The sequence below is a fragment of the Trachurus japonicus genome, chromosome 17 (genome assembly GCF_045865225.1).
Source record: "Trachurus japonicus isolate A0001 chromosome 17, Traja_1.0".
Taxonomy (NCBI): Eukaryota; Metazoa; Chordata; class Actinopteri; order Carangiformes; family Carangidae; genus Trachurus; species Trachurus japonicus.
In genome coordinates this window covers 15,269,123-15,283,553 of record NC_140923.1, presented here as the reverse complement: position 1 = coordinate 15,283,553, position 14,431 = coordinate 15,269,123, and the positions used below count along the sequence as shown (strand labels likewise).

The 14,431-nt window shown below is 41.7% G+C and overlaps 1 protein-coding gene across 3 annotated transcripts; it reads left to right on the top strand.

Moving 5' to 3' along the window:
- Window positions 1-3,637: 3,637 nt before the first annotated feature.
- Window positions 3,638-13,502, top strand: LOC146970342 (tropomyosin alpha-1 chain-like). Of its 3 annotated transcripts, none has more exons than XM_085806045.1 (9): window positions 3,638-3,994; window positions 6,592-6,717; window positions 10,861-10,994; window positions 11,466-11,583; window positions 11,715-11,785; window positions 11,895-11,970; window positions 12,238-12,300; window positions 12,390-12,459; window positions 13,139-13,502. In XM_085806045.1, the coding sequence occupies exons 1-9, from the start codon at window positions 3,881-3,883 to the stop codon at window positions 13,219-13,221; spliced, it is 855 nt and encodes a 284-aa protein (XP_085662171.1). In that variant the 5' UTR covers window positions 3,638-3,880; the 3' UTR covers window positions 13,222-13,502. The 3 variants fall into 3 exon arrangements, with proteins under 3 accessions (XP_085662171.1, XP_085662172.1, XP_085662173.1); XM_085806046.1 differs by lacking the exon at window positions 13,139-13,502 and adding an exon at window positions 12,636-12,869; XM_085806047.1 differs by lacking the exons at window positions 3,638-3,994; window positions 6,592-6,717 and adding an exon at window positions 9,096-9,578.
- Window positions 13,503-14,431: the final 929 nt, after the last annotated feature.

Sequence of the window (14,431 nt, the reverse complement as noted above, 5' to 3'; positions counted from 1 at the left end):
CAAACCATGAAAAATATTCCCAGAGGCCAAAAGTGCACAATGTGTCAATGAGTATGTGCATGTGGTGTCTGCATACTTTTGGCCATCTGGGATAGCTAATAACAGACTTCCACATTCTCACTTACACCAGCCACTCATTATGAATTTTGAGTCGTACTCAGTTTATTCATTCAAGTGAAATTTCATTTTCATAAATTACTGATGTGGCCCTGCCCCCCCAGTCTCTTTGGCTACAACTGCAACTTAAAATGTTCATTATGTCTTTGGGATTATCAAGAGTTCTTGTTTGTTTATCTCATACAATTAAAGTTTTTTTTTTTACCTTTACATGTTTTAATATCTGTCATCCATCTTCATCAAAAGTGTCACCAGGTGTCATGTGGCGACGAGCCTTTATCAGCACAAAAATCAAATGGCAGCCAGGCAACAGATATCAGAGGTGAAAAGACCTCTAAAAATATACCTCTTATTAATATGTCAATGTAATAAATACAAAAGGCTACCAGAGTACTTATTGAGTTGATTCTGGCTTAGCATTAAAATACCTGAGGTCTTAGTGGCTGCGTGGGCACACTGACCCAAACAGCTGGTACTTCTCAGCTGTAGTGTATTGTGACACAGCGACAGGGATGTGAAGTGATGATGGACAATGACAATGTTTTTAAGGGGTTCATAGTGTGAAAAAGACATATTGACTAACAGATCTAATGAAGTTAAGTGTAATAACCACAAGTAGATGTGATAAATATGTGCATTATGGGTAAAAACAGAAAAAAACCGCAACCATCCAGCCTTTTTCTCCAAGAACACCACCCTCCTTTGGCGTGAAAAGCCTTTCAGCGCTGGCCTTGTGTGAGACAACTGTGCCTCCTCTATGTGACATATCCCTGATCCCTTGGCTGGTAAGATGGAGGCTAGACATTGTCAGAAGTCATAGATACAACTGGACTGAGTTACAGCCGCCAAATATAACAGATTGCCGCTTCCCCTCAGCCCCTGCCATGCTCTCATGCTCTCACAGCCACACAGCCGGGGGATCACTGGATGTGCTGTATAATAGACATGTTTGTGCAGACGTCTCAGGGCTGAGCGAGGCTGACGTGTTCGCTTTGGTTGAGGAATGGGCTTGTCTCGGCCCAGGACACGGTGACTCACACTACACATACCTGATTTAATCAAACGCACACAGGTGTTGCAACAACAAACTTTTGCAACATCAGACGTTCAACTGACGTCTTCGCTGTCTGACGGATTACGGGATCAAATTCACTTTTTTTCTGTGCATAAAAGTGAGTCAACGTTTAAGATCCAACTGTATACAGGCAACTATCAGTGTCCACATATCCTCTGCATGACATCAAGCACTTAAGACGACTATAAGTGTCGGCGTTTGTGTTCTCTCCATGGTGGTGTTCATACACACTGCTCCACCATTCCCATGGCTTTCTGATTTATACTTAGCAGGACTTTCACTCTACTCCCAAGGCGATCCTGTGGCTTTTGGGGGAGTTTTTACCATACAAGGAGAAGAAGAGTTTAGCTCGGTTTCCTGTGGGAGGGTTCTGATTTCTCTCAGTCCACTCTGTCTCTATTTCTCTCTCTCTCCCTTATACCTCCTCTCTCTCTCTCTCTTCCTCTCTCATGGCTGTGATCCAGACCCCCGTCTCCGCTCACTATGCAACCTCAACAAGTCAGACATGTTTATAACACACTTCCAAAGTCAATATTTGATTCATGAAATGATCGGGATTTTGCCCTAAACAATAACAACATGTGCAGCGCAGCATCCTGACAGACCAAATAAGGCACGTTAGGCGCTGCTCTTATCATCCTGGGTCATGATGATGTAGGCTTGTTGCAACCCCAGGATTTTAAAGCTATTAAACTGCCACCGCTTTTTATAAACTAGTGCCAAAAAAAGGCTCCAGTTTCAATCTCTTGTTGAAGAGAATACTTAAGAGTCCACTCAAAGTATCAGCACTCACTTATTCTCAAAGATTTCATGCTCCATTTTTGTGTTGGCATCTAATTAGCCAAGATATGATGGTGATCTGACCTCTGAAAAGCCTAAATGCTGAACTCAGATCAGTGTTTTACAACATTTAAAGTTCTGTATTCATGAACTGAGGGGGAGTTACTTGTTTCTCAGCCTGTGAAAACCATCTTAAGGTTTCTGACTTTACATTTTTCTTGTAATCCATGAGATTTAAAATGGTTTATTTTGCTTAAAAAGAAGGGAGAAGGAAATTCAAAATCTCCAAATTTGGACATACACGATTTTCACTGCAGATTCCTCAAACTATAAAGTACCTGCATGCAGACAATATAGATCCTCAGCTTTGGTTTCAGTTCACTCGTTGTGGACATCGTCCTCTGCAGCACACGGGCACAACCAGGGAAATGCCTGTACAGTAGCCTACAGGCAGTGACAACAAAATGAAGAGGATGGTGACGAAGCAACGTGAATAAGAGGAGGTGTATCGTCCCAAGTTTATCTTCAGATGTCACTTAAATGGCCACTGAAGACCTCGCTGTTCTCTGACTTTCCTTGTCGTCTTTATGTCTTTATTTTTAGCCAGGGCAGCTGGCACAGAGGAGCTGAGAGAGAGCAGACAGGTCCGTTGGTGCTGATGTCACACACACACACACACACACACACACACACATGGGGCGGGGGCACACCTCCCATTTACACCAACAATTGCATTTTTTCTCCTTTGCCTTTGTTGTCATTTGGTGTCTGATATAATCTTTCATGTGCAGAGTCATACTATACTAAAATGAGCCTGTAATCATAGCCTGTGTATTGTATAAAGAGCCTAAAGTCAATACCAAAGCACGACCCACTTTCTGAACATCACAGAAGTGCATAAAATCATATTCCTGGAATCCGTTGGAGTAGAACAAGTCATCTATCCCCGGAAAACAATGCTTTTTATACTGTGCGCCTCACAAATTACAGAAAACAGCTCTAAATAGAGAGCCATCAAACCAATAGTAATTAAGAAGATCTTAATTGCAGTAGACCTGTGGTTTATGTGTGTGCAGCTCGACTGTAACGCTCCGGCTGCCTGGTGTAGATCACACGCAGACAGCTCTTTCCCCCAAATTTTCTTTGGCTGGATCATTTTCCATACAGCCCTTTTTCATTCCACGGTAGAATGAAAACTATGTCCTTTCTAACCAACTCTGGTATTAACATCAATCTGAACATTCCTGAGTAAGAACACAGGCATATGGATATGCAGCCCAAAGGGGGAAAAAAATTAACTTTCAGTAACTCATATTACTAATGTGAACAATGTCCTTTTGATGTCTGGGTTCTGGATCATTCTCCTGCCTCTTATCTGCGATTCCTCTCCTGCCCCGTCCAAAACAAAGAGACCGTGATCCAAATAAGGACACAGGCTGGGAATTGCCAAAACATCTACACCACGCTGTTCCTCCACAAGCTTTTGAGAGGTGAAGTTTAGGGGAGGGAGGGGTAAGTTGTAGCCGGTGTATAGCCGGAGTAGCCGTGGTGGGGAGTGGCTGGAGTGGAAAGGGGGTAACCGATGGGAAAGGGCTGTCACTAGGGACTGGGGCTGTCTCCAAACCTCCAGTCAAGTTTAAATCACATAGAGCTCCACTGACTCTCAGTTTGCATCCTCCTCTCCTCTCCTCTCCTCTCCTCTCCTCTCCGGTGCTCACTCGCTCTGAGCTCCCCTCTCTGTCTCCGTCCTCCTCTCTCTCTCTGTGCATCCCTCCAACAACCTCTTGAGGAGTTTTCTCTCTGAACATCTACAGCAGCTTCTTTGCCCTAAGATTTTCTCTCTTTTTTTTTTTTCTTAACTTTTTTTTTCCTGTAAAAGTTGCAAGACCCTGAAACCCAGCTGTCACCATGGAGGCCATCAAGAAGAAGATGCAGATGCTGAAGTTGGACAAGGAGAACGCCATCGACAGGGCAGAGCAGGCTGAGTCTGACCAGAAGGCAGCAGAGGATAAATGCAAGCTGGTGAGCCATGGATGATGGGTTTTATGGGAAACCAGAGGATGGATGTGATGGAGTGAAAGAGCAGTGTTAGCTCTTGTGTAACACTAATTAACAGAGTTGGGAGATTAAAAAAAAATATTATACCATACTGACTTTCATACTGATGACTGTCTACCTTGCATGGAAAGATTTATGTTCAGGAAGAAAAGATGCATTGTATATTTCATTTAAATAGACCAGAATATTTATACACATATATTAGGGATGCACAATATAAATTATGAGTTTCTACTATGCACAAAAATAAATAATTTAAATTAGAAAATACAAGATGATAAATAGTATGTACAGCGAAAAACATCACAACACCAATAAGACAGGCTACAGCAACAATATAAGTATACTTTTACACAATTCAGTTGCAATTAATTTATATATTCATACATAGTTATAATAAACAAATAATTAAAGAGCAGCATGATTAGTTGCTGAAATTGTTGTGTGGTGCACTACAGAACAATGGAACATCAACTTGGTTATTATATATGTACATTTGTGAAACCATATTTTGTAATAATCCTATAAAATGTGGTTAATAACACTGTAGTAATGAGTTAAATCACACTGCACAACTCTATCTTGAGTAGTTAAACAAATATCAAAGTTATTACAGTATGTAGTTTCTCCAAACTTGCTTTTGATAGATTATTCAGTAGATGTCGCTAATTTCCTTCAATGTTTCAAATAATCTGGTCTGAGATGAAAATCAAAGCCAATAATAAAACATTTGTGCAGATGGGCTCAGCATAAAATGTCAAGCATTTCCCTATGTTGAATTTCAGGGAGCAGCTGATCCTGAGACACAGGGGGCAGGGTTGGGGTTGTGGGGTGTTGTAGTGGGCAGGGGAAGGTGGAGGATGTCCACAGGGAAGCTTAGACAGAAAGAGCAAGTGACGGCTGCTGCAAAAATTATCAACAGTGGGAGCAGAGGGATTGTTTAGAGTTACCCCGATGGTGCTGCAGAAGTTCAAACACACCATCTATAGAATAGCAGCTGTTGCTGTGACTCTGGTTGACTGTGATACCCATCAGGATCCTCATCTACACTGAAGTCTGTACAATAACAAAGAAAACCTCACAAATTCCAAATATCTGCACGACCATATTTGGTTCTGTAGTGCTCGAGCCTCAAACCCCTTGATATTTTGAGGGCTAACTTAATGATAGCATACTTATACCACTTGATACAAGCAAAGTAGAATCTGGAGATGTAATAGGAGATTTGAGGTTTTTAAATAGAGGTAATTATTGTGCAGAGGGAGGTGGTGTCGTCATCATGGCAGTACGAGAGGAATGCTAGAGAGCAGGGAGTTGGGGAGGCCTGCACAAAGCCAGGATCTACACTGAAGCAAGTGGAAAGAATCCCCTCCGTGGCGGCTAATGCCCTAATCATACCCGCAGAGAGCACAAGGAGTGACAGTTGTCAGTGGCACCGCACATATGGACCCGCAGTGTGTCTTTCACATCAAGGAACAGTCAGCATGAAATCCTAGAAGATTATGCAGGGGGCTCCTTAGTTTGTTTGGATGGCAGGGATATAAGCAGCGCCAAGAGATGCTGCCTCTGCTATTCTTGGCAGGGTGAGATGAACATCAGAGTGCAGTTAGGCTGACGGTAGGCCCTGGAAATACACAAAACTGAGTATCAACGTACAACATACAGAACATCAGAGACAGACTTCAGCAGAAATGAAAGGATTAGTTCACCTGAGTTACAAAGAAATCAACAGCAACATACAGTATCTTTTCAGAAACAATTTGTCACTGTTACTCTCGATCGCCCACAGAGCTCATGGATGGACAGTTTACTCTAAAACTACTTTCAATGAGGAAATAGTCTTGTATGTATATTGTTGACAGCTTACTCTACACAGTGGGTCTGAAATATCACAATAGCTATTGGAGGGATTGCCATGACATCGTGTACAGACATTCATGGTCCCCAGAGGATGAACTATACCTCTGAATGTTAATTTGGTGCCATCTTTGGGTCAAATTTTCCAATTTTTCCAACATTTTGTCTTGTTTTGATTAAATACCTGCATAATGATACAATGGTGAACATGGCAGCCTACACTTTGTTGCTTATGTGCTAACCACGCACTTGGTATTGGCACCGTGAGCATGCTTATGTTAGCATTTAGCTCAAAGCAGTACTGTGCCAAACAACAACAACAGCCTCAGAGATCCTCTGGCAAGACTGTTAATTCTCCCTTTCAGATGTAATTGTTATCGGCTGTGACTCTCCAGTTGAAATTTCATTCACCTCCATTGTATCTGTGTGGCAAATAAAACCCAAACTAGCCAATCTGTGTGGTTGTAGGCTATGCAAGTGCCAATAAGTCAGAACACCCAGGCTGCTAACATTTGAGCCTCTGGGTATTGAACAAGTTCTTTATATCTATAAAAACATCTAAACTCCCCAAACCAACAGTCCAGCATTAAAATAAACACAGCATTGTTAGATCCATTGTTTCATTCAAACTTACATTTACACAACAACGACTTGGTTTGCTTTGCTGTCCTTTCTGACTCTTGGTCTTTGTGCCTGTCTCTCAGCTGGAGGATGAGCTGCTGGCTCTGCAGAAGAAACTGAAGGGAACGGAGGACGAGCTGGACAAGTACTCGGAGGCCTTGAAGGACGCTCAGGAGAAACTGGAACTGTCGGAGAAGAAGGCCACAGATGTGAGTTTTACCACAAAGACGCCATCTGAAACACATTATCCACCACGTTACAGTGGAACACCACAACTTCTACATTTCGGCCTTGTGAAGTATCAATATCCACTCGTTCAGATGGATTCAACGAGAAGCTGCGCCATGATTGTCTAAGAGCAGCAGATTCAGGATTCAGTCATTTTCCATCAAAATTATAGATTCACTGAATGTAGCATCTAGTAGACTTTCAGTCTGAGTGTCGCTCTGAGTGCTTACTCTCCCAGAAAAGGATGTGTCTGGACTCGCCTCATCAGTATGGCTTAAGTGTTTTCAGAGAGATGGTAGTGGAGTGATTAAAACACTGACATTCAGAAAACACATCTGAATGAAAGTTGTTGAAACTTAAGGTGCGACCTTAAACTTCGAAAATCCCACTTTGTGAATGAAAGAGGTACCACAGAGAGAGAGGGAAAAAAATCCAGCTTCAACTTTCACACTGTGACCCAACAACACCTACTGATCAAACACTATACACTGACCGAATCACCTGCTAAAGGCGACCAACAACCCTGAAATTAATCTTTAAAGGAGTCATTAGTTTCTTCTCTAACGCAGATAGTGTTGAGAATCACTGACTTATTGGTGGCTCACTTAGTTCTGGAGTTATTTCTCAAGCACAGACAAAACTTGGCCAGCCTGTAGCCAACCAGGAATCCCAGGAATGCAGCTTAAGCAAACAGAGAACCCCATACTGCAGTGTCTAATGAAATCAATGCTCTGGTCTCTCTCTTTTTTTGGAGGTGGGGGGGGGGGGGGGGGGGGGGTTGGAGGTATTACACCCTCCTCTGTCTGGCCTTACAGTACATAGTCTACTTTATTAATGCACAACAGTAAACGGCCATTCACATTTAAAATCTGTCTCCACTTTGTTTATGAGCTTTCTTTTACAGTAACGCAACAGTAACATAAGAAGACCCTGATAAGGTGTTATGATATTTTGCAATAAAGTCTTTTTATTGTCCTTTTCAAACATATTATCATGAATAATCAAATGAGCATTGTAGAAAGCAGTAGAAACAAGAACAGAAAAAAATACATACGATCAAGTGTTAAGTCTTATCTTTTAAGTTTAAAAAAAATGTTATTAGCACTTTTAAGGCAATCGTAACCTCATATTACCAAAAACATCTTTATTTTCACTTTATGTTTTTTGTTTCAGAAGAGTATCAAAACCATATTTTGTTGCACACAGGAATTATTATGGTTCCTGTAACTAACCAGTAAATTTTATTTTTGGTTAATGTGCTGTTTGTTTGCTCAATTGACTATTCTTAGATCAATCCTTTGACTATATGGTCAAAACATCTTTTTTTTTTTCAAAAAGTCTAATGTAAAGTCTTCTATTTTTTATCTGATCACAGTCCAAAACCTAAAAACCTATTCAGTTTCCGGTCACAAAAGACAAGTCTAAAGGTTGAAGAACAAGAACCAGTAAATGTTTAGTCTTTTGCTTAAAAAAAAAAAAAAGATTATCTAAATAGTCACTGATTAATTGTCTAAAAATGATCAATCTCCTCCTATAATTTCTGCTCTAATAGTTTTACTAAAGTCAAATAGAGTAGTAACTATAGCATAAAGAGCACCACCCATTAAAACCTACAGCTCTACCACAGCACCAGTGAAAGCAGGTGAGATAACACCCAAAGATCAAAAAGGTCAGATAACAAACGACTCCAGTCTCAGATGCCCACAGATGTGTTTTTACTGGCTCTGTCTCCATCACTACCTCCTCTTCTCCTAAAGTGTTTCACGCTGCATACACGGGATGCTGTCTGATACATATAAAAGTGCTACGAGGAGAGAATAGGGAATATACTGTAAACCCATAGAGGCTTTGCTCTGAGAAGTGAGGAGGAGGAGGAGGAGGAGGAGGAGGAGGAGGAGGCAGAAGGGGGCGCTGAAGGAATGTGTCGCCACCCGATGGCTGCGGGTCATGTCTGCAACCAAATCAATTTACATTCCGAGCCAGTGCAGGTCAACAACCCCCGTTGAAGAGGATTATTCCGGCCCCACCCCACCGCTGACCCTCCCCTCCTCCCCTTCCTTTGTGGAAGTAAATCTGATTTCTATGGAGAGTTGTCTAACCTGTGTATTCACTCATACTTTTTTTTTTTTACTTTACCTTTACCTTTTCACACCCTTTACCCGACCCCCCTTCCCTTTAGTCCTCATTTACACCAGACATGATTCATTATTCATACATATGAATCAGATATGATGACGATTCGGGCGCGCATTCTTCCTTGTGCGCTCGACCCCGCTTCCCCCCTGTAATCAGAGCACAAAAATGCAGCCTAAGCAACACCTTACGTTTGCCATATAAGTCCACAATAGAAAACCCAGCCATACACACACATTAACTAACGTTACACACCTCTTTTGTGGAGGAAAAGAGCAGTCCCTTCCCCTCCCCTCCTAACTCCTGTGATGTCATCTGAGACAGCTTCTTCACAGGATTGGAGGATCTCGCCATAAATTTCCTGAAAACTCCCAGCCCTTTCTCTCCCCCCCCATCCCAACCAACACTGCACGTCCCTGATTTCCTGCCCGAGAGAAAAAAAAAGTTTTTCCTCGGGAGTCTGCAACTTTGGGAGCAAATCAATAACTTTTGCTGAAGAGAACATCCAAATCCAGCTCCATCCGGCTCCTGTTTTTTGCTTTGTGGTTGTTGTTTTTTTCTTGCGTTTGAGAAAAACAAAAAGTGATCGAAAACTATGGAAGTGGTAAAGAAGAAAATCCAAACCCTGCAGCTGCAAGTTGATGAGGCAGAAGATCGCGCACTGGAAGTACAAAGGGAGTTGGACACTGAACGGGAACTGCGCGAAAAAGTGAGATTTATTCACCATTTTAACTCAATCCGAGTTGAATCTGTGTGGGCTTTCTTTTGTATCTTTGGCTCCCATGTACCTGTTGGGCGACTCTGCCGAAGATTGTAATGAATTTGTCACGGGCTGAGCGACAGGTAGCGATTATAATAGGCTACTTACATAACGCCGTGTAAAGAATTCAAAAAAAAAAAAAAAAAAAAAACTTTATGCGTGTCCCATCGGTAAATGTGTCGTTTCTGACTTCATATGTTTCATGGTAGCTGCTCTTACAGGCTAATGGGAAGTGAATGCATCATTGTAGAGACTTTTCCTTTGCAAACTTTTGTTCAGCTCAGTTATCTAACGTCAACCCGCCCCACATCTAATAAAACACTTAGAAACGCAGCCAGCGCCCTAACAATGGCTCAAACATTCAGTGGCTGTTTAACCATTACGGGATGTTTGGGGGGTTTATTAGGTTTTTATAAGCATAGATTTCTGTTCCAGTGACACTTTAAGACACTTAGGGTAAATGGTTTGTTCCTGATCTTCTTGCACTTTGAGCTTTTTGACTGAATGACACCTAAATGAAACTGGGTGGTGTAGCCTATAATCCCTCCTCCTCCTCTTCCTCCCCCTCCTCCTCCTCATCTACACAGGAAGAAGAGGGCAGACATGGTTATCTACGATATCAGTCCCACAGGAGACAATCTAACACACATTCATTGGTTTATATTACAAACAAGTCTGTCCACTGATCAGTCAGGGTCAGGGTCAATACTGCTGCTGATACTCTGTTGTCTCACTGTAGGCTACATACCAGTGTAGGCCGACTGCACTTTTCACTGTATCTGGTTAGGATGCAAAGTCCAGAGCTCATCATGGTTGTTAAGAGTGATAATTGATTGTGAGGGCTCAGGAAGTCTGACTCACTGTAGTGTGGGGGGAAAGAAAGCAGGAAAAGACGCATGGGCAGAGAGAGCACTCTGGATTCCAGTGAATGATTAGGTATAATTAAATGTCTGTCAATAAAAAGCCCATAATACCCTATACTCATGAGATCATTTGATAGCAGGAAGTGGGTATGCATAAACTGATTACCACAACTAGTATGAATGAAAGCCTGCACTCAGGATTCAGAGCCAAGAACACGTTTATGAAATCAGACATTTTCTTTTCCGCAGCACCTCCTTCCTTTGAGGCAGCAGCAGCAGCAGCATGTTTCCTGGCTAACCTCTGACCTCTGACCTCTCTTGTGTGCTTCTCTCTCTCTGTCTCTCTCTCTGTCTCTGTGTGGCTGCAGGCCGAGGGCGAAGTGGCATCCTTGAACCGCAGGATCCAGCTGGTGGAGGAGGAGCTGGACCGTGCTCAGGAGAGACTGGCCACAGCCCTGCAGAAGCTGGAGGAGGCCGAGAAGGCTGCAGATGAGAGCGAAAGGTGACTGACAACACAGCACAGCACAAGTTCAGACTAACAGATTACCGTCGCCATAATGGAAATCAGTCTCAGCTATAATGGTTTAACCACGGATTGTTGACCTCCCATTGATTATGGTAGCAGAAAATCTGGTTTTCACATGAGGCTCCACCAGTCAGAGACATAATTTTGAAAAGATAGGCTGGGAAAAGGGAAATGCCTCGGTGGATACATATACATAGTGTTAAAAGACATTTAGTAAACTGTTTGCTTTTCTTGTGTTAGTTTTTTGAGCTACAGATCCTGTACATAGAGGCGTTATTGAAATGTCTATAGACGAAAGAGAAAACGTCTTTCCTCACCTGACTGATTAAGCGTTCAGATGTATTTTTGTTGGTTCTGCAAAATGTTGATTTTCCCATGAGAAATTGTGAAATATCCCCACCATGTGTTGGCTAAATGCTAAATGCTGTGTGTTCCTCTCGTCTACAGAGGCATGAAGGTGATCGAGAACAGGGCCATGAAGGACGAGGAGAAGATGGAGATCCAGGAGATGCAACTCAAAGAGGCCAAACACATTGCTGAGGAAGCCGACCGCAAATACGAGGAGGTAACGGGGCGCAGAGGGGGGGTCGCATTTCAGCTGACGTTCAGGTGTCAGTTGTGTGATGAATGGGTTGAATGTTTTTGTCTTTGCTCAACTCAGATTTCACATGTTTGTTTGTTTTTTTTACCTGCCAGGTTGCCCGTAAACTGGTGATCCTGGAGGGAGAGCTGGAGAGAGCAGAGGAGAGGGCGGAGATTGCAGAACTGTAAGCACAAACATGTCGGGGAAAAAAGTTCTGCAGATGTTTTTTTTTTTCCAAACCCATGCAAAAAGCTCCTAAAAACAGAATTTAATGTTTTTCTTTGTTCATGCAGAAAGTGTGGAGACCTGGAGGAAGAGCTGAAGAACGTCACCAACAATCTGAAGTCACTAGAGGCTCAGTCTGATAAGGTAAGTGCTGCACTGTCTTCACTACCCTCAAACAACTTCACACATTAACACTTAGAGCCGCAGACAAGTAGAACAGCTCAGATCCTCGTCTGGATTTTATTAAAAACAACTTTTCCTGCCCATACTTTTCCATTTTGTCCTAAATGAGCCTCAGAATTGTAAAACCTGTGCCTAACGTTTATGATACGACCTTTGAAGGTGGAATAGGCAGGAAAAACACCGCGATGTGTATGATGTCATGATGAAATCATTCCTTTGTCTCCACAGTACTCTGAGAAAGAGGACAAATACGAGGAGGAGATTAAAGTCCTGAATGACAGGCTGAAGGAGGTAAGTTCATGTCTGCTCATGCTATTTTCTCAGAGGGAAGCAAAGCCCTATCCCAAATGATTAATGTGTTATTTTTTCTTTGCTCAAAGGCGGAGACCCGTGCAGAGTTTGCAGAGAGGACAGTGGCCAAGCTGGAAAAGACCATAGATGACCTAGAAGGTACGGTTCATTACAATCTGTCTTGTTCAACTCTGCAACATTTCTTTATTCAACCTTTGTTCAAATCTTTATTATACCTACTTTTCTTTAAAATTTTTCCTTGGTTTCTCTCTTTTTTTCCTTTTCTTCTGCATTTTCCTCCTCCACCTGCTCTCTGTCTGCCCCTCGGCCTGCAGACGAACTGTACACTCAGAAGCTGAAATACAAGGCTATCAGCGAGGAGCTGGATCATGCCCTCAATGATATGAACACCTTGTAAACTTTGCACGTAGCTCCTGATGCTTTCACGTTACGTTTGTGTCTCTTTTCCTGATTGGAAACACTTTTTTTTCTTCTTTCTTTTCTTCTCTTTGCTCTCACTCCTCCTCACTGCTTCTAAGTAAAAGCTCAATAAAGACGTTTCTATTTTATCCTGTCTTCAGTCTTTTCAATCACACATCTTTTACCACTCTGCAGCTCTTCTTCAGTTCCTCATCACACTCTCTGCCTAATAATACACTTTCTTATACTGTCCTATAGCTTCTATTACAACCGCTACCTGTAGAAAAGGCTACAATTACTAGTTTTACATATTGCATCGTGCACAAGCAGGAACATGTTGTACTTCTATTATTAACAAGTGATATGTAAACTGACAAATTCAACACATTTTATATCTGCTGCTGCTTTTTTATTGCAGAGAACCTATCGCACGCTAAAGAGGAAAACTTAGGAATGCACCAAGTCCTGGACCAAACACTGCAGGAGCTAAATAGCTTGTAAAAGTCCAAGAAGAACATCAAACAATAAAAAAAAAAAACCTTTTGTTTTTATAAGAAAAAAAAAGAAAGAAATTTTCTACATGCCATCCAGTCTCTGTAATTTCACTCTTATCCCTGGTTGTTAAACACGTGTACCCCTTTAATATATTTATGTTTACTTTGTTTCTTTACCTTTTTTAAAAAAATGGTTTTGGGTCCATATGATTTCAGTTTTCGTTGTTGGAAATTTTGTTCGACCAAACAAGCTGAGCACAAATAAAGCTGACGATGATGTTGAAGATGTTGGTGAAGTGTTGAAGTTGTGTGTGCTGACTGTCTACTTCTACATATGTGTTTGTGTTTGTCCTCCAGGCTATGTCAACACATAGCCGTAAACTGTAAGAGGAGAGGGAGCTCACCCTGTAATTTACATGTGCTAACATGCAACGTGTTTTTAGTGTGCTCTGCTAATCCCTCAAAACATAAAGCTGCACATACTGTTAGGCCTCCAGTCCTCTGCTTACACAACAGTATAGCACAGAGGGCTTTTATTTTTTATTATTTTATTTTTTTTACCTGTTTGTCTTTGTTAGGTGACCCTGACTCTACATTCACTACATATCTTGTTTTTGAATTTCTTCTTCCTATTAAACAACTATCATGCCCTTCCTTTAAAACAGAGCAACTCCACAGCTGCTGTGGATTGGCCTTGTAGTGTGGTTGAAAGGTTTCAAAATAAAAGCACAGACAATTATGTTGGTTTTTTTTAATGAATATAAATAGTTTTACCCAGTGTACCTCACTAATCAACACTGTCAAGCAGTATATTTACTGTAATACATATGATGTTAAACCAGGGTCGGGCACATTGGCTCAGGGGCCACAATGAGTTTTAAAATTGAATGGCCGGCTGGGCCAGTATCAGGTGATGGAAAGTGTTTGTGTGAACCTATAGAAATTACATGTAAAAGCCATTATCTAAAAGTAAAAGAAAACATACATTTAGTTTCAATTGGAGCAGAGTTGTTGGTCACTCTTTTCTGTCAATGCATCAAATTTGCTATAATTTGGACAATTTTGCACCAGTATTTGATGGGCTGGATTAAAAAGCCCAACAGACTGCATAGTAATAAATATAGTATAGCCTTTTTTTTTTCAAGAGCTTTATTGTCATTGCAGTCACCTGGATGACAACATTTTTAAAAGCAACTGCTGTTAGATGCACTCAGGGA